A 21,402-nucleotide genomic window follows, 5' to 3' on the forward strand; every position below is an offset into this window, starting at 1 on the left:
CCTCCCCTTCCGAAATTCAAAAGATATTAACACCTGTGAAATAGTGAATGGTCCAAAGAACCGGAACTAATGATGCTGGTTATCTCACGACTAACGCTGCTGGTTATCTCACGACTAACGCTGCTGGTTATCTCACAATTAACGCTGTTGGTTATCTCACGACTAATGCTGCTGGTTATCTCACGACTAACGCTGCTGGTCACCTCACGGCTATCGCTGCTGGTTATCTCACGACTAACGCTGCTGGTTATCTCACGACTAACGCTGTTGGTTATCTCACGACTAACGCTGTTGGTTATCTCATGACTAACACTGCTGGTTATCTCACGACTAATGCTGTTGGTTATCTCACGACTAACGTTGCTGGTTATCTCACAACTAACGCTGTTGGTTATCTCACGACTAACGCTGCTGGTTATCTCACGACTAACGCTGCTGGTTATCTCACGACTAACGCTGTTGGTTATCTCACGACTAACGCTTCTGGTTATCTCACGACTAACGCTGTTGGTTATCTCACGACTAACGCTGCTGGTTATCTCACGGCTAACGCTGCTGGTTATCTCACGGCTAACGCTGTTGGTTATCTCACGGCTAATGCTGCTGGTTATCTCACGACTAACGCTGCTGGTCATCTCACGACTAACGCTGCTGGTTATCTCACGACTAACGCTGCTGGTTATCTCACGACTAACGCTGCTGGTTATCTCACGACTAATGCTGCTGGTTATCTCACGACTAATGCTGCTGGTCATCTCACGACTAACGCTGCTGGTTATCTCACGACTAACGCTGTTGGTTATCTCACGACTAACGCTGCTGGTTATCTCACGACTAACGCTGCTGGTTATCTCACGACTAATGCTGCTGGTTATCCCACGACTAACGCTGCTGGTTATCTCACGACTAATGCTGCTGGTTATCCCACGACTAACGCTGCTGGTTATCTCACGACTAACGCTGTTGGTTATCTCACGACTAAGGCTGCTGGTCATCTCACGACTAATGCTGTTGGTTATCTCACGACTAATGCTGCTGGTCATCTCACGACTAATGCTGCTGGTTATCTCACGACTAATGCTGCTGGTTATCTCACGACTAATGCTGCTGGTTATCCAACGACTAACGCTGCTGGTTATCTCACGACTAACGCTGTTGGTTATCTCACGACTAAGGCTGCTGGTCATCTCACGACTAATGCTGTTGGTTATCTCACGACTAATGCTGCTGGTCATCTCACGACTAATGCTGCTGGTTATCTCACGACTAATGCTGCTGGTTATCTCACGACTAATGCTGCTGGTCATCTCACGACTAACACTGCTGGTTATCTCACGACTAATGCTGCTGGTTATCTCACGACTAAGGCTGCTGGTTATCTCACGACTAACGCTGTTGGTTATCTCACGACTAAGGCTGCTGGTCATCTCACGACTAATGCTGTTGGTTATCTCACGACTAATGCTGCTGGTCATCTCACGACTAATGCTGCTGGTTATCTCACGACTAATGCTGCTGGTTATCTCACGACTAACGTTGCTGGTTATCTCACAATTAACGCTGTTGGTTATCTCACGACTAACGCTGCTGGTTATCTCACGACTAACGCTGCTGGTCATCTCACGACTAACGCTGCTGGTTATCTCACGACTAACGCTGCTGGTTATCTCACGACTAACGCTGCTGGTTATCTCACGACTAACGCTGCTGGTTATCTCACGACTAACGCTGCTGGTTATCCCACGACTAACGCTGCTGGTTATCTCACGACTAACGCTGCTGGTTATCTCACGACTAACGCTGCTGGTTATCCCACGACTAACGCTGCTGGTTATCTCACGACTAACGCTGCTGGTTATCTCACGACTAACGCTGTTGGTTATCTCACGACTAAGGCTGCTGGTCATCTCACGACTAATGCTGTTGGTTATCTCACGACTAATGCTGCTGGTCATCTCACGACTAATGCTGCTGGTTATCTCACGACTAATGCTGCTGGTTATCCCACGACTAAGGCTGCTGGTCATCTCACGACTAATGCTGTTGGTTATCTCACGACTAATGCTGCTGGTCATCTCACGACTAATGCTGCTGGTTATCTCACGACTAATACTGCTGGTTATCTCACGACTAATGCTGCTGGTTATCCCACGACTAACGCTGCTGGTTATCTCACGACTAACGCTGTTGGTTATCTCACGACTAAGGCTGCTGGTCATCTCACGACTAATGCTGTTGGTTATCTCACGACTAATGCTGCTGGTCATCTCACGACTAATGCTGCTGGTTATCTCACGACTAATGCTGCTGGTTATCTCACGACTAATGCTGCTGGTTATCTCACGACTAATGCTGTTGGTTATCTCACGGCTAATGCTGCTGGTTATCTCACGGCTAATGCTGCTGGTTATCTCACGACTAATGCTGTTGGTTATCTCACGGCTAATGCTGCTGGTTATCTCACGGCTAATGCTGCTGGTTATCTCACGACTAACGCTGCTGGTTATCTCACGACTAACGCTGTTGGTTATCTCACGACTAACGCTGCTGGTTATCTCACGACTAACGCTGTTGGTCATCTCACGACTAACGCTGCTGGTTATCTCACGACTAACGCTGCTGGTTATCTCACGCATGCCTTTGTATCATGACAGATCTGTGTACCATTTATGTTGACGTAGTCTGTCTACGAGAGATTAACCTGAACCGCACTGTGCTGGCTCAGATTTCTTCTGTCTCTTCCAGTACGGTTCCAGCAACTCTAGTGAATGTGAAACGAGGCCACCTTTGTTTGACTCAGTAGTGTGACAAGGGTTTTATTCTCCCTGCCATTTGGTGGATTATTAGCCTGGCCCCAGATCTGTATTAAACTAACACCTCTCACTATTGTTGTATAGCCTACATATGCAACAGACAAGAATTTGCTAAAGTACATACAGATCTGGGACCAGGCTAGTGATTTATCTTATATGCCTCAGTCTGTCTACCCCGAGGTAGTCAGCTTACCCTCTCCTCTCCAGCTTCTGACCTCTGATTAACAGAGTTGACTATCCGGGCCAGCCAGCTCCTGTATTGTTTTGTTTGTAGATGAGGTGATACCAGGTATATACAATAAAATATGAGCTTCATCAAAGGGACTTGGGTCTCACATCAGTCCATCCAGTCTCCGTGTGCAGGAGCACACCAAACGTCCATCTCTATCCCACCACATAGCCTCCGCAAGTCCCAAACTAGTTTTGAGAGTATAGAGAACAGTAGCTTTGAGAGTATAGAGAACAGTAGCTTTAACAGTATAGCTACTGCCATCTGGGGGTATGGAGTGTGAAGTGGGATTTTGTAGTAATGCTTACCCAATCCTTTCAGATATACACAAATACCTAGAGGGGATAAGGGTTGTTTCAAACCCCCCACTTTGGTGTTGCAAGCACTAACCCTAACCCAAGCACCATGCTCCAAGCCAATGAGTCATGGTAACCACTCTCTATAAGTCTCTGTGTATCTCTACTGACAAAGACAAAGTGGCTGTTTGTGTATCTTTATAGGGGACCGATGAGAGTGTTTTGTCCCTGCTGTTGTTGTCACGGCCCCAGAGTCTGAGGAACGTTCACCAGCAGTTTGTTGGTTCAAACACAAACATCATCATTAGTAACTGTCACAAACCCCTGGACCTGATACAACTTCAATAAGTGGCCAACTTCCTCTAAGCACCAAACTGCAAGTATAAATGTAAATATAACAGCTGAACAACCCCTGGTCTAGTGTTAGGAGATGGGCTCTCTTTCGCGGTGTGGGGGAAAGGGAACATTGATGTGGGTCATAATGTCAAAGCTGGTTTTCATCCAAACACCAAATATAGCGAAATGGTAAGGACGTATAATGTAGGTACTCTCAGCTTGTCTTACATGTATGTTCACTGTCTAGGGCAGGGCTGCCCAACCCTCTTCCTGGAGATCTACCGTCCTGTGGGTTTCCAGTCCAACCCTAATTTAACACACCTGATTCTACTTAGCTGCTCAACAAGACCTTAACTAGCTGAATCAGATATGCTATATTAGGGTTGGACTGGAAACCTACATGACAGTGGATCTCCAGGAAGAGGGTTGGGCATCCCCGGTCTAAGGTAAACCATAGGGCCTAGGCCACACCCCCAAAACATACAAATCAGTCTTGAATCTGTTTTTTACATTTATTTGTTCGCAAAGTACAACAAAAATTCAAACACAAACACATTAGATTTACATTCAAGAACCAATTTATTGTGAGCTATCTAACTCAAATATTAGGACTCCTGTCTTCAGCATTTCATCTTGTTATTCTGGACTATCCCAAATATAATCCAACAGTATGGATTTAAAATAGTGTACAGTAATTACACCCAGATATTGCACAGTATAGCCAGGTAGGAGTGTTGATGGCTCTGACACATAAATTGAATGAAAGTAGCAAACCAATTTGTGCACTGTGCTGTTCAAGCACAGTGCACAAATATCACATTATTCAAACAGGGCCAGATTACTGAACGGGCACGTGACAAATTGTGTAGAATTGCATTATAAAACGGCACATGTTGAAATGCAGAAAGTTAGCTGTATTCTCCTCCCAAAATATATATTTTTTGGGGCCCTGAGGCCCAAAATGCATTAGTCCGGCCCTGGATGCAATGCACTACCAGCAACCAATAAACAGTCAGCTCTTGCTGCCATCTTTACTCATAATTGAGTTTATGTATGCTAAAATACATAATACAGTTGAAGGAATTAGCAAATGAATGAGCAGGCTCTGAATTCACTGTGTGTCGAAACATTGGTTCATCAATACAATACATATCTGGGAGTATTGTGAGAAATAGCTTTTAATTTCATCAAGCCGCTTAAATCCAATCTGTCTGTTGAGCCAGTGAGGAACAAAATGCCCTTTATGATATTCATGATCAAATATCAAGTCCTGCCCCAATATATACTGTAGGCTATTGACTAGTCTTAGATCATGATTCAGAGTATTTGCTGTTGAGGCTACGGTGAAATCACACAGCGATTCAAACAAAGCGTCCTGTTGTGATTGGCTGATTACACCTGAGCAATACGAGTTGACTACAACTCCTAGAGGAGGACCTGGAAACGCAGCGTTCAGTTATGTGATTGGCTGTGAGTGATGCCATGACTACCCATGCCGTAACCGGTCATAATCCCACTTAAATGTTTATGCTACGTTTGAGGTGGCGCAGGTTGCCAGTGATATAGCGCGGAGGTGGCATGCTGTAGCAACAACTGGCAAAACACCGCAGGCGTTGTATACACTACAGAGTGAAGCAGTAAATCAAGGATCTGTTTTTAGAAGGTCTCACAAACTTAAACTTAGCCCCATAGGATGACAATGTACCATAAAGGCTATGCTTTGTTTTAACCCATCTGAACTAGCATAACACACATACCTTATTCCAGAGCCATGTATTTAGATTTTTTTAAATTATATTGTTCTAATTCTAGACATTGTTACATAGCATTATAGACATATTTCCCATGTAATGTAAATGGGCCGCTAACATGGCTGCCATGTATTGTTGTCTAATGTCAATGCATCATAAAGCAAAAACCACAATGCCCCAACTCTCTAAATACATGGCTCTACCTTATTCTAGTGAACATTAATGTATCTGTTCAGACATGCGATCGTGGAAAACAGGCCTTCTAGTATGCTTTTCTATATATATATATCCATTTGTCTCCTGCTGCACCAGCTAACAGACAATACATTTGGCCAGATATTATGAATAGCAACACGAGAACTAGAGTTGCAAAATTTCGGGAACTTTCAATAAATTCCATGTTTTTCCCAAAATCCCAGTTGGAGGATTCCCAGAATCAGTAGGGGAATAAGGAGGAAATCTGGAATTCTACAACCAGGATCTCAGGAAAATCAGGGAATTTATCAAAAGTTCCTGGAATTTTGCAACCCTAACTAGAACAGAGGGATACTACTTCAATGAACTGTAGTGTTAGCCTTCACAATCATGAACCATGAACTAATAATAAATGTATTGTTTCAGCCCTTAATTCAGAACTGTAAGAGAGAGACCTAATTTAGAGGTGGGACTTGGCAGTAGGTTGAAATACTTTCCATTTACCGTTCTGTATAACTCAACATAACTTCAAGTTCCTATAATAATAATAAACGAGTAACTGCGTGAATATCTGGTAAATGTTTACTTTAAAAACCTGGCTTCTTCAGCAGATGCATCTCTGAGATGCGTCTGGATGTTGATACAAGACTTGGCCAACATAATCAGTACCAAAACAACAAGTGTGTGTGCACGCTGAAGACAGGAGAGCAAACATTTCTGTCTGTAGTTTTGGAGTGTTGGTGTCTGAGGGGTGTGTATGTGTACGTGTGTGAGATGGGGTCAGATTCGAGTCAGCTGATGCCAGAAACTGGACGGCATGAAGCTCTCCATCTTGTCTGCGAAGAAACCCAGGGGTGTGAAGAGGGTGCTGAAGAACTGAGGAACAAAACAAAGTCATTTCAATACACCACTTTCAATAGTCTACAACCCATCCAGAGATGGAGATATACGGTTCTATATGCAAAAAATAAGATTCTGAGATAATTGGCCGATTCCGAACACTCATTGGTTTGAATGGTGTCAGCAATTTTTATGTTGTATTCTTTTGAATTTAACAACATGAATTGGGGTATTTAGAGCATTATATAGTTGGGCTCCTGAATGGCGCAGCGGTCTAAGGCACTGCATCTCAGTACAAGAGGTGTCACTGCAGTCCCTGTTTTGAATCCAGGCTGCATCACTTCCAGCCGTGATTGGGAGTCCCATAGGGTGGCGCACAATTGGCCCAGCGTCGTCTGGGTTTGTCTGGGTTAGGCCGTCATTGTAAATAAGAATTTGTTCTTAACTGACTTGCCTAGTTAAATAAAGGTTATATATAGGGAGGATAAATGAAAGTGACACTACCAGCAGAAGCATGGTGACTTGTATTGAGGGCAGGGGGCACATTAGAATGTACCCTTCATCTAAGGCTGAACACCAGAGCTTGCATCACTACTACACTCTGGACCCAGGTGTAATTCTATAAAATGCTCTCCCAAAACAAATAAGCAAGTAGAGAGAGGAGACCCATAACCCTTGCTGAGGCCTCTCCCTCTCCAGCTTAAACCAATAGAATTCATCCACGATCACACATCTGAAAAATGTTCAACCCCAATAGTTCAATCCACCATAAACAACACTTTGTGTTTATGAAGCAATACATTCGCGAGGTGAACAGATGGTTTTGACAGGATATGGGAAGCAAGGCCACAGCATTGTTCTAGTATGTGGAACTATGGCCAAGCACGCCATGTGATGGGTCTCTTCTCCAGTTCTAACCCTCACTTAATAGATACACAAACTAGGGCTGGGTGATATCCAGATGTTCATACCATTCTTGTACCATACTGGGGTATACGTATAGGTGCCTGAGCAATGGAGCAGCTGGACCCACACTTTCAATATAGGGTGGCAAACGTATGTTTTTGCACCCTCACTTTTTTACCAGAAAATGATCATGATGTATTGGGTAATGTCATTTTCAATGATTAGTAATGTTTTAAAGTAGTCTGTATTAATAGATATGTCCATTTTATATAGGACACTGTATAATATTTAACAGACTGCATTTTGGGATCCCGAGTAGCGCAGCGGTCTAAGGCACTGCATCTCAGTGCAAGAGATGTCACTACAGTCCTTGGTTCAAATCCAGGCTTTATCACATCCGGCCATGATTGGGAGTCCCATAGGGCGGCGCACAATTGGCCCAGGGTCGTCCATGTTTGGCCGGGGTAGGCCGTCATTGTAAATAAGAATTTATTCTTGACTGACTTGCCTAGTTAAATAATGGTTAAATAATTTTAAAAACTATAATAATACAATTTGAACCCACTCCTCGCCGCCTCAAGATGAATGGTATTGACCAATAGAAAGTCTTCACTCCTGCGTGCTCTGTGATGGTTCAGTAAAGTTACAAAGCACTAGTTACACCGCTGGTGTTCAATATGACCTGCTAAATACTTATTTCTATCTATTTTGTTGCGCTGTCGTTTCATTTGTATTGTTGTTTCATGTCAGAGTGTTTGGTCCAATGGTGTTGTTACATATCATTTTCATTGTATCATTTCCTGGGTGAGCCCCATAAGCCAGCGCACAGTGGCCATTTCAGCGTTACAATGTAGCCAAGCTTTGTCTATATGCACCTATGCCCAAATGAAAAAGCACAGGATATTTGTATCACGATAAAACAGCTCTGCTTGGTTTGGTAACTAATTTCGACCAAATAAGCAATTTAGACCCTCTTCTCATCAAATATGTTGGTGCTGAGACAAGTTCAATTTAAACATGTTCATGGGGACAGTGCTTCAAACAATGGCACCATAAAAAGTCCATGTCGGAGTTAAAGCGAAACATCAATTAAATGGGCTTGCTGAGACTACACTTTTGTTAATACTCATACTTTTCATGATTATTCTGTTTATATTTTACTCACAGTGGTTGTTGTTCAAAAGGCCACTATTAAACAGAATTACATTTTTTTTTTTATTGATAGTTGCAGGCTACAGATTTGTTCAAACGTAAAACCGTTTAATTTTCACTCATCTTAAAAAAGCCAAGATTCTCAAGGTAGGCTGCAGTAGAAAGATTTTTGTTCTCATAATTCAGATTCAGTGTTTAATAGTCACATGTACAGGATTGCAGGTGTGATTGCAGGGTACAGTAAACATCTTAGTCCTACATGTTGGAGCTCGGATACTGAGTAAAAATAAAACAATGCAAATGGTAATACATAAAACAACAGAAATGGCACTATATACACATCATAACTAGCAATGATTCATGAAATCAGTAATGAATAAAAAATGCATGGCTCTAAAAACCAAAACGCAATTACATTACTTTGTTTCTATTTCATCAAATTAGGCCTACACAATAACAAAATATGCAGGCTGTAAATGAGTAGCTTGTGAAAAAATGTTTTAGTATTTAATGGCCTAATTAAAATAATGGCCTAATTTAATGGCCTAAAGAAAAAAGGTTGGAGACCCCTGCTCTATCTCAAACTGCTCAAATATGACCCATATTACAGGAGATACATTTTATTCTTTCTTTTGCAGAGTCGGTGACTCAATTTATTTATTTATAATAAACTTCCCAGTCCAAATTGGTTGTTGATCATTGTTAGACAACCATTTGCAGGTCTTGCCATAGATTTTCAAGCAGATTTAAGTCAAAACTGTAACTCGGCCACTCAGGAACATTCACTGTCTTCTTGGTAAGCAACTCCAGCGTAGATTTGGTTTTGTGTTTTAGGTTAGTGTCCTACTGAAAGGTGAATTCATCTCCCAGAGTCTGCTGGAAAGCATACTGACCCAGGTTTTCCTCTAGTATTTTGTGCTTAGCTCCATTCCGTTTCTTTTTAATCCTGAACCCCCCCCCAGTTCTTAACGATTACAAGCATACCCATAACGTGATGCAGCCACCACTATGCTTGAAAATATGGAGTGGGACTCTGTAATGTTTTGTATTGGATTTGCCTCAAACATAACACTTTAATTCAAGACAAAGTTGATTGCCTTGCCAATTTCTTTTGCTGTATTACTTTAGTGCCTTGTTGCAAACAGGATGCATGTTCTGTAATATTTGCATTCCTTCTTTTCACTCAATTATGTTAGTATTGTGGCGTAGCTACAATGTTGATCCATCCTCAGTTCTCATATCACAGCCATTAAACTCTCTGTTTTAAAGTCACCATCATCGCGAAATCCCTGAGCAGTTTCCTTCCTCTCCAGCAACTGAGTTAGGAAGGACGCCTGTATCTTTGTTGTGACTGGGTGTATTGATACACCATCCAAAGTGTAATTGATAACTTCACCATGCTCAAAGGGCTATTCAAGGTCTGCTCTTTTTTTTAATCTACCAATTGGTGCCCTTCTTTGCGAGTCATTGGAAAACCTCCCTTGTCTTTGTGGTTGAATCTGTGTTTGAAATTCACTGATCGACTGAAGTATTCATTCAAAAATCATGTTAAACACTATTATTGCACACAGTGAGTCCATGCAACTTGTGACTTAAGCCCATTCTCCTAAAAAATTTTGTAGTTGCCATAAGAAAAGGGTTGAATACCTATTGACTAAAAGATATTTCAGCATTTAAGTTATACATTTGTAAAACAAAAAACAAAACATAATTCCACTTTGACATTAAGGTGTATGGCCAGAAAATATCTCAAAATAATCAATTTTAAACTCAGGCTGTAAAACAACTAAATGTGAAAAAAGTCAAGGGGTGTGAATTTCTGAAGGAACTTTACATACAGCGTATTCGGAAAGTATTCGGACCCCCTTCCCTTATTCTACATTTTGTTACGTTACAGCCTTATTCTAAAATGTATTCAATGAAATGTTTCCCACATCAATCTACACATGATACCCCCAGTATGACAAAGCAAAAACTGTTTTTTTAATTTATTTTTTAGCAAATGTATAAAACTTCAAAATAAGAAATACCTTATTTACATAGGTATTCAGACCCTTTGCTAAGAGATTTGATATTGTGCTCAGGTGCATCCTGTTTCCATTGATCATCCTTGAGATGTTTCTACAACTTGATTGGAGTCCACCTATTCAATTGATTGGACATGATTTGAAAAGGCACACACCTGTCTATATAAAAAAGGAATTGCACGTAGAGCTCCGAGACAGGATTGTGTCGCGGCACAGATATGGGGAAGGGTACCAAAACATTTCTGCAGCAGTGAAGGTCCCCAAGAACACAGTGTCCTCCATCATTCTTAAATGGAAGAAGTTTGGAACCACCAAGACTCTTCCTAGAGCTGGCCGCCCGGCCAAACTGAGCAATCGGGGAGAAGGGCCTTGGTCAGGGAGGTGACCAACTCGATGGTCACTCTGACAGAGCTCCAGAGTTCTTCTGTGGTGATGGGAGAACTGTCCAGAAGGACACCCTTCTCTGTAGCACTCCACCAATCAGGCCTTTATGGTAGAGTGGCCAGATGGAAGCCACTCCTCATTAAAAAGGCACATGACAGCCCACTTGGAGTTTGCCAAAAGTCATCTAAAGGACTCTCAGACCATGAGAAACAAGATTCTCTGGTCTGATGAAACCAAGATTGAACTATTTGACCTGAATGCCAAGCGTTACGTCTGGAGGAAACCTGGCACCATCCTTACGGTGAAGCATGGTGGTGGCGGCATCATGCTGTGGGGATGTTTTTCAGAGGCAGGGACTGGGAGACTATTCAGGATAGAGGGAAAGATGAACAGAACAAAGTACAGAGAGATCCTTAATGAAAACCTGCTCCAGAGCTCTCAGGACCTGGGGCAAAAGATTCACTTTCCAACAGGACAATGACACTAAGCACACAGCCAAGACAACGCAGGAGTGGCTCAGCCAGAGCCGGGACTTGAACACGATCATGAGCCAGGACTTGAACACGATCAAACATCTCTGGAGAGACTTGAAAATAGCTGTGCAGCGACGCTCCTTATCCAACCTGACAGATCTTGAGACGATCTGCAGAGAAAAATGGGAGAAACTCCCCAAATACAGGTGTGCCAAGCTTGTAGCGTCATAAGTATTCAAGCCTTCTTGGTTATGTAAATGTGTTCAGTTTAAAAAAAATGTGTAATACATTTGCAAACATTTCTAAAAACCTGTTTTTGCTTTTGCTTTGGGGGAAAAAAATCTAATTCGATAAATTTTTGAATAAGGCTGTAACTTTCCAAATGCACTGTATGAAGTGGGTAAAACAGTATGTAAACATAATTAAAGTGACCAGTGTTCAATAACTATGTACATACAGTGGTTCGTACTGCAGCACAGCTTGCGGGCTGCCGCAGAATTCTATGGTATGTTATTTAAGTGTCAGCCATTGTTGCCATTGTTGCCATTAATGCTAGTTAGAGCTAGTTTGATCACCAGAGGGCATCTTTGAGCAGAATTGGACTGTTTTTAATACTGGCTGTACTAGAGAATTTAAAACCTTTTTTTGTAAATACATAGTATATAGGATTGATTAAGGAATTTAGCTTAATTAATTTGATTAATATAATGATGTTTCTATTCGAAGAAAAACAAAAAATTATACATCTGACAGACAGCGCCTGATTCAGTAACACTAAACAAGGATTAGATGGAGGCAGATGTTATAGGAAGAGACTTGGATGTATAGCTGAGGGAAAGGTGGGAAGTATCTGGGCAACTACAGTACCTTTTATTTAGCGAGAAGAAAATAGGAGAATAGGAAAGAGAGAACAAGTTTTAACATGGGGGGTGGGGGGAAGTGGTGACTGGCTTTCAAAAGTTGGCGCTGTACAACGTGACCGGTCGGGAGTAGGGTACTAAGTGACTTCGAATAAAGGGCAAAATAATCCTAAATAATCCTAAAAGCTCGAAACAGTGCTGAAATAGTTGACTTCACTTTGGGTGTTCCAGTAAGCAACAATTTGTTGCCTTCATTAGCCGACTTTATTCTTAAAAAGAACTCCAGAGGAGAAAGGAGCCTTAAATAATTAAACAATAAAGTGATTGAAATCACAATTGCATGTGACTGTTTTTAATATATTGGCCACCAACCAAAAACACAGCATCTACCGTGGTATCCCATTTCCAGCGAGACTATTCAAGCCATCGACTCACTGATGGTTGAAGATGATGAGCGATCGGCAAAGGCAATCTGGAATCACAGTTGAAGAAACTTGAGTGGACTTATGGAAAGGCTCTGTAAGAGATTTTATATATATATATATATATATATATATATATATATATATATTTTTTTATTTTTATTTTTATTTTTTATTATATTTTCTATTTATTTCCAGAACATTAACCATGTGTGTTCTCTTGTTTTGTACTGTTCTGTAGTTTCGACCCAATGATTCGTGACAAACTGCAAAACCAGTTCGGATTTAAGTATTACTTTTGTATGACTGACGCCTTTAGTGAGAGGTCTAATGCTTTAATATTTAATCATTTCTGCCCTCTGAATTCATATTCATTATATAAATAGGCCCATGATAGATTTATCAAGACCAGACCCCATGTAATGTCATTCAGTGATATTTATTCCCATAGTAATTCGTTATGGATCCGTCAATATATTTTTTAAGTCCCTAAACTCCGCAAGAGTCTATTATCCTGCTGATAGTTTAAATAAACATCTGCATTTTGAAAGAGTATTTTTATCATTATTTTATTAACGAAAGCATTAAGATGTTGATGAAGAAATACTGTACAGTATATGCTTTACCCGACATTTTGCAGTTGTATGATTTTTGTAGTTAGAAACGTAAAACTTTAGAGTACTTACTACATTGCAAGTTAGTTTTTTTCTCCCCACACCTAGCCCGAGCTATCCTTTTGTAAAGAACGTGTCCTGCTAATAGCCCATCATGGAAACGTTGTTTGCACCTATAGGTTTTAGGCCTGCAGTAGGTTATAATAATCCATGCCTTCTGGGAATGTTTAAAAGTCTAAAAGGTATGGGCGGAGTAAGAATTTTGGCAGTCAGAAGTACTAAAATCAACTAATGTTGGCCTTTAAATGCTTTATTATCCAAATGTTTAAAGTGCGTGTGGGCGACGGAGAGCATGCATTTGACTGTTTTTAATATTAGGGCTTTCATGAGGAGCGGAAAATTGCATGTCAATTCATAAACCATATGCCATGAAATCGGTACATTGAAAATATCTATAATGGCACTGCTGTCAATTTTTTGGTCCTTAAATTAAACTGGTATATATTTTTTATTCATCACAATTTTCTTTAACCAATTTTAGTCTTTAATGCAGGGCCGACAGGCAAGTCCCTCACTTTTTTTTTTGCAACCAACTTTCTAAGGCTTGTTTAAAAAATAACGATATTTTGGAGATGATTTTGTTTCAAGTGAGCAACTGTAATCTGAATAAAGTTTAAAAGGCCATTTTTGAACATGGGGTGAGACATTCTTACTAATTTGTCAATAAAGCCAGTTTGTTATTTATTTCTGTTTTAAGAGGGAGAGAAACCAAAAGCCCACCGTTGCTATTTTTCAAAAACTCTAGTGCCAGAGGAGACTCTCAGACCGAAAACACCTCCATCAATTGCCACAGTTTAGACTACCGATAGATCAGCGTTCTAACTCCCCCTTGTGATAGTGTGGTGCAATGACAGAATGCCACCATCTACCACTAACGGTCATAACTTTTAAAGGAAGAAAAACTGTAGGGCAGCAGTCTCTAAGGTGCAGAGCAGAATACCGAGTGGTAGCCAGCTAGTAACAGTGACTAAGTTCAGGGCAAGGTACTGGGCAGAGGCTGGCTAGTGGTGACTATTTAACAGTCGAATGGCCTGAGATAGACTGAAAAACAGCTTCTCTCTGTCCCAGCTTTGATGCACCTGTACGGTCTCCTCCTTCTAGATGGTAGTGTGGTGAACAGACCGTGGCCAAAGTGGCTGAGGTCATTGATGATCTTCTTGGCCTTCCTGTGACACAAGGAGCTGTATATGACCTGGAAGGAAGGCAATGCGCCCCCGGTGATGCGTTGGGCTGACCGCACCACTCTCTCCAGGAGAACCCTGCGGTTGCGGATGGTGAAATTAACGTACCAGGCGGTGATACAGCCCAACAGGATCCTCTCAAAGGTGCCTCTGTAGAAGTGTGTGAGGGTTTTAGGGGCCAAGGTTGAAGAGGCACTGTTAAGCCTTCTTCACCACTGTCTGTGTGGATGGACCATTTTAGGTTGTCAGTGATGGGCACGCAGAGGAACTTAAAGATTTTCACCCTTTCCACTGCGGCCTCGTTGTTGTGGATGGGGGCGTGCTCTCCCTGCTGTCTCCTGAAGTCCAAGATCAGGTATTTCATTTTGTTGACGTTCTTTTCCTGGTACCACTCTGCCAGGGCCCTCACCTCCTCCCTGTAGGTGGCTCGTCATTGTTGGTAATCGGGCCTACCACAGTTGTGTCGTCAGCAAACTTGATGATTGAGTTGGAGACGTGCGTGAACACGCAGTCATGGGTGAAAAGGGAGTACAGGAGGGGGCTGAGCATGCACTCGTGTAGGGCCCCTGTTTTGAGGATCAATGTGGCAGAGGTGTTGTTTCCTACCTTCACCAACTGGGGTTGGCCCATCAGGAAGTCCAGGATCCAGTTGCACAGGGCGGGGTTCAGACCCAGGGCCCTGAGCTGAGTGATGAGCTTGAAGGGCACTATGGTGTTGAAGGCTGAGTAGTCAATGAACAGCATTCTGATTTTTTGTGTGTATTTTACCTCCCTTTTTCTCCCCAATTTCATGATATCCAATTACGATCTTGTCTCATCACTACAACTCCCCAACAGGCTCGGCAGAAGTGAAGGTCGAGTCATGCATCCTTCGAAACATGAGCCGCCTAACTGCGCTTCTTAACACTCGCCCACTTAACCTGGAAGCCAGCCGCAACAATGTGTCGGTGGAAACACCGTTCAACTGACGACCGAAGTCAGCCAGTAGGCACCCGGACCGCCACAAGGAGTTGCTAGAGCGCGATGAGCCAAGTAACGCTCCCCCGGCCAAACCCTCCCCTAACCCGGACGCAACCCTATGTGACTCCCGGTCACGGCCGGTTGTGACACAGCCTGGGATCGAACATTAACTAGCCTCTCAAAGCACTTCATGATGACAGGAGTAAGTGCTATAGGGTGATGGTAACTGAACTAAATGACAGTCGCTTATCTTGGGTACAGGAACAATATTAGACATCTTGAAGCAAGTGGGGACAACAGACAAGATCATGAAAGATTGAATAGGTCCGTAAACACTCCAGCCAGCTGGTCTGCACATGCTCTGAGGACGCGGCTTGGGAAGGCAGCCTTGTGAGGGTTAACATGCATTAAATGTCATACTCATGTCGGCCACGGAGAACGAGAACACAGTCCTTGTGAGTGGCGGCGGCCCACGTTGGCAGCTCTGAGTTTTCCTTGAAGCGGGCGAAAGTGGTGTTTAGCTTGTCCCTTTATAATCTGTGAATGTCTGGAGTCCCTGCCTCATACGCCTCGTGTCCAAGCCTTTGAATTGCGACTCCACTTTGTCCCTGTTGTTGCGCCTCGGATTGCCTTATGGAGGGCATAGCTGGTCTGTTTGTACACTTCCATGTTCCCAGTCACCTTGCAGTGGTTAAATGCAGTGGTTCGCGTTTTCAGTTTTGCACGAATGTTGCCATCTATCCACGTTTTTTGGTCCTAATCATGACAGTGGAAACATCCTCTATGCACTTCTTGATGAACTCAGTCCCCGAGTCAATGTGTACATCAATACAATTCTCAAAAGGCAGCCTGGATGATTTCCAAGTTCGCATGATCAAAATAATCTTGAAGCATAGATTACGATTGCTCAGACCAACGTTGAACAGTATCTTACCACTAGTACTTCCTGTTTAAGTTTCTGGCTATAGGAGGGGAGGAGCAAAATGGATGCGTGATCTGATTTGCCGAAGGAAGGGGGGGGGGGGGGGGGGCAATGCCTTATAGCCATCCCAGAAGGGGGAGTAGCAATGGTCATGAGTGCTCGATGAGCGAGTAGCACAGGAGATGTGTTGATAAAATTTTGTTAGCCTTTTCCTCTTATTTCCTTTATTAGTCCCCAGCTACTATAAATGCGGCCTCAGGATATGCAGTTTCCAGTTTGCACAAAGTCCAGTCTAGTTCCTTGGGGGGGGGGGGAGATATGCACGACCGTGACGATAACAGAATAAAATTAACATAGGCTATTCTTTATGCCTAGTACAACAATAGGAATGTATAACGTCTATACTTCATGTTAACATATCGGCCCAATTGAGCATGGTTTTTCACATTCAGGTAGACAACATTATAGACTGAAAAGTTGTGACTGCAAATTTTCATCCTGAGTGTGGTCTTCAATTTCCTTGCTGAAGTGTATTTTGGCAAACTATTTGCTTGCGTTTATAAAAACAAGCCTTTTGGTAAACATTTCAATAGTTCCAGGTCTACAGACACGTCCACCGAGACACAAGCAGAACAGTGTGTAGTGACCAAACGCATAGCTGGAGCCCTGAGTTGGAGACAATTTATTTGGCACACCTAGGATAGTTAAGCAAGGGCGTAGCACGGACCACTCAAGCTTTAGGTCGCCCCAAACGGTATTATATTGAAAATCATACTGTCTGTCGGTATTTCAAAATACCTCGGTATACGGTATATACACGGTATACCGCCCAAGCCTACACACACAATCCTTAATGAAGTAGAGGACTGTAATGAGGAAATTGTGCAAAATACAGCGACGACACCACACAATATGATAACATAGGCTAGTCTTTATGCCTAGAACAACAACTGGAATGTATAATGTCTATAATTCACACTAACATATCAACCCAATTGATCATGGTTTTAAGATATCAGCTTAATTGATCAAGGCTTTAACATATCATCCCAATTGATCATAGTTTTAAGATATCAGCTTAATTAATCATGGTTTTAAGATATCAGCTTAATTGATCATAGTTTTAAGATATCAGCTTAATTGTCATGGTTTTAAGATATCAACTTAATTGTCATGGTTTTAAGATATCAGCACAATTGATTATGGTTTTAAGATATCAGCCCAATAGATCATTTTTTTTCCACATTCAGGTAGACAACATTATAGACTGCAAAGTTGTGACTGCAAGTTTTCATCTGGAGTGTGGTCTTCATACATTCCTTGTTGAAGTGTATTTTGGCAAACTATTTGCTTGTGTTTATAAAAACACGTCTCTTGGTAAACATTTCAATAATCAGAAATCTACAGACACGTCCACCCAGACGCAAACTGAACCGTGTGTAGTGACGAGGAGTCAGATGTTTCAAAGTGTTTAAAGACACTCAATCAGATAAGATTTACAAAGAAACAACTTTCTCTTTCGTCATATCACTTAGTCACCTACAGTGCCTTGCAACAGTATTCATCCCCCTTGGCGTTTTTCCTATTTTGTTGCATTACAACATGTAATTTAAATTTATTTTTATTTAATGTAATGGACATACACAAAAAAGTTGAATTTGGTGAAGTGAAATGTAAAAAAATTACTTGTTTCAAAAGATTATACGAAATAAAAACAGAAAAGTGGTGCATGCATATGTATTCACCCCCTTTGCTATGAGGCCCCTAAATAAGATCTGGTGCAACCAATTAGCTTCAGAAGTCACATAATTAGTTAAATAAAGTCCACCTGTGTGCAATATAAGTGCCACATGATCTGTCACATGATCTCAGTATATATACACCTGTTCTGAAAGGCCCCAGAGTCTGCAACACCACTAAGCGAGGGGCACCATGAAGACCAAGGAGCTCTCCAAATAGGTCAGGGACAAAGTTGTGGAGAAGTACAGATCAGGGTTGGGTTATAAAAAAATATCAAAAACTTTGAACATCCCACAGAGCACCATTAAATCCATTCTTAAAAAATGTAAAGAATATGGCACCACAACAAACCTGCCAAGATAGGGCCGCCCACCAAAACTCACAGACCAGGCAAGGAGGGCATTAATCAGTGAGGCAACAAAGAGACCAAAGATAACCCTGAAGGAGCTGCATGGCTCCACAGCGGAGATTGGATTACCTGTCCATAGGACCACTTTAAGCCGTACACTCCACAGAGCTGGGCTTTACGGAAGAGTGGCCATAAAAAAGCCATTGACTTCTGAAAAAAATAAGCAAACACATTTGGTGTTCACCAAAATGCATGTGGGAGATTCCCCAAACATATGGAAGAAGGTACTCTGGTCAGATGAGACTAAAATGTTACTTTTGGCCATCAAGGATAACGCTATGTCTGGTGCAAACCCAACACCTCACATCTCCCCAAGAACACCATCCACACAGTGAAGCATGGTGGTGGACACATCATGCTGTGGGGATGATTTTCATCGGCAGGGACTGGGAAACTGGTCAGAATTGAAGGAATGATGGATGGTGCTAAATACAGGGAAATTCTTGAGGGAAACCTGTTTCGGTCTTCCAGAGATTTGAGACTGGGACGAAGGTTCACCTTCCAGCAGGACTCTAAGCATACTGCTAAAGCAACACTGGAGTGGTTTAAGAGGAAACATTTAAATGTCTTGGAATGGCCTAGTCAAAGCCCAGACCTCAATCCAATTGAGAATCTGTGGTATGACTTAAAGATTGCTGTCTACCAGAGGAACCCATCCAACTTGAAGGAGCTGGAGCAGTTTTGCCTTGAAGAATGGGCAAAAATCCCAGTGGCTAGATGTGCCAAGCTTATAGAGACATACCCCAAGAGACTTGCAGCTGTAATTGCTGCAAAAGGTGGCTCTACAAAGTATTAACTTGGGGGGGGGGGGGGGGGGGGGGAGATAGTTACGCACGCTCAAGTTCAGTTTTTTTGTCTTATTTCTTGTTTATTTCACAATTTAAAAAAATGCGTCTTCAAAGTGGTAGGCATGTTGTGTAAATCAAATGACACAACCCCCCCCCAAAATCTATTTTTAATTCCAGGTTGTAAGGCAACAAAATACGGAAAATGCCAAGGGGGGTGAATACTTTCGCAAGCCACTGTACGTCTGAAGACTGAAAACAACATCCATCCTCCATAAGATGGAGTTACAAAGCACACATTGAATTAGGCTAGTCTCTACTGACCAACTGCCACCAATGATCTACAGAATAGGTAGCCTTTTTTTTGACAGTATGATGGTATTTTATGTTTTTTTATTATTAAAAGTTCTAAACTTGCTTTATGAGTAGTGTGACCCTAGGGTGGCAACACATACATTCTAAGTGATTTCAAATGGGTCTTTCTCCATTCTGATTGTTTTATACTGTTCAATTCAATTTCCTGCATTTCCATACATTTTTGCATTTACTGCACTTATTTGAGGTAATTTTCACACTGCCATGTAGGGCTGCACGATATGGGGAAAAAACTAGGCCTTATTTTTAACCAAATATTGCAATTGCAATTTGACTTGCGATTTAGGTCAAAACACTTGGGTGGACTGTAGAAATAGAATGATCATTCTAATTCTGTAGTTAGAATATAATAGTGGGCACTTTGAATACAGTGTTGTTTGACATGACAATGAATGAAAATGCCAGGCAGGAGTTATTGTGACAGGGTACGAACCAACGTGATCATCAATGTTTCCTAGGGGACACTATAATCTTTGTCTGTATTGTCTAGCTACGTTTGCTCTGACTCAGTACATTTATTAGCTAGCTAGCCAGCTAACTAACGATTAGAATTAGCGGCTAACACGATTTAGGTTAGCTAAGAAAAGACAAACTAGATGTTTGCAGATGTAAGAAACAAAGTGTAATTATAGAACGCTTGTGGATTTATTTAAGCAAATGTCATCAAAATTGTTGCATGTGCTTCATTGACGATGCAGACTGAACGCAGGTGTCTGGTGGTCAAGCAACAACAAATGCGCTCCTTGAGTGATAGGGAGCGGGGCTAAGTATGTGAGGGAAGCGGCATGGAGAGCTATTTTTTTTTTTTTAATGTTTTTTATTTAACCTTTATTACTAGGCAAGTCAGTTAAGTAAAACATTTTTACAATGACGGCCTACCCCGTCCAAACCCTCCCCTAACCCAGACAATGCTGGGCAAATTGTGGGCCGCCCTATGGGACTCCTAATCACGGCCGGTTGTGATTCAGCCTGGAATCGAACCAGGGACTGTAGTGACGCCTCTAGCACTGAGATGCAGTGCCTTAGGGCTCCCGAGTGGCGCAGCGGTCTAAGTTGTAGCAGTGTAAACAATAAAAATGGACGTTACACATGGCGTATCACATTTAACAAACCAAACATTGAAATACAGTTATAGAAGGTAAAGTAAAAACCCAAACCGGTCCGTGCATCAATACCGGTATATAGTAAAATACGGTATACCGCCCAGTCCTAGTTGAGGACAGCTATGCCTACCATGTACTGTGACTAGGAGTAGATTACAGCTGTCATGTAGTTGGAATAGGAGTGAATAAGAGGAAGCCAGGGTGAGGTTAACCTCAGAGAATGGTGGGGGCCTGGCCGTTCTTCCCTCCAGCCTCTGAGGCTTTCATGTAGTGCCTCTATCTGGCCCTTACACAAACCAGGCTCTCCGCCGCGCTGTAAAAACCAGACTCTCCGCCGTGATGTAAAAACCAGGCTCTCCACTATCTAGAGGTAGCCTTTCCCATAACAAAAGTCTGAGCATGAGATGGTCTCTGAGGGCTTGCTTTTACCCAGGCTAATAGCCCTGCTTTGTAAAGTGAGAGCTAATAAACAGGGCCACTGTAAACAGAGGATTAGCCTAGTGTGAGAGAGGGCCTAGCCAAAGAAGCTAAAAACAGAAACACAGAGTCTGCCACACGTGTCTTATGAA

General features: G+C 42.2%; 1 protein-coding gene across 1 annotated transcript in view; it reads right to left on the reverse strand.

Moving 5' to 3' along the window:
• Positions 1–4,172: 4,172 nt before the first annotated feature.
• LOC129851405 (suppressor of tumorigenicity 7 protein-like) overlaps positions 4,173–21,402 on the reverse strand; it is a 33,985-nt gene continuing 16,755 nt past the window's right edge. Inside the window, exon 15 of the mRNA XM_055917916.1 lies at positions 4,173–6,496. Coding sequence (XP_055773891.1) covers positions 6,401–6,496 — 96 coding nt within the window. The 3' untranslated portion in view covers positions 4,173–6,400. The remainder of the gene's footprint in view (positions 6,497–21,402) is intronic.

This window comes from Salvelinus fontinalis, chromosome 3, assembly GCF_029448725.1.
Source record: "Salvelinus fontinalis isolate EN_2023a chromosome 3, ASM2944872v1, whole genome shotgun sequence".
Lineage (NCBI taxonomy): Eukaryota > Metazoa > Chordata > Actinopteri > Salmoniformes > Salmonidae > Salvelinus > Salvelinus fontinalis.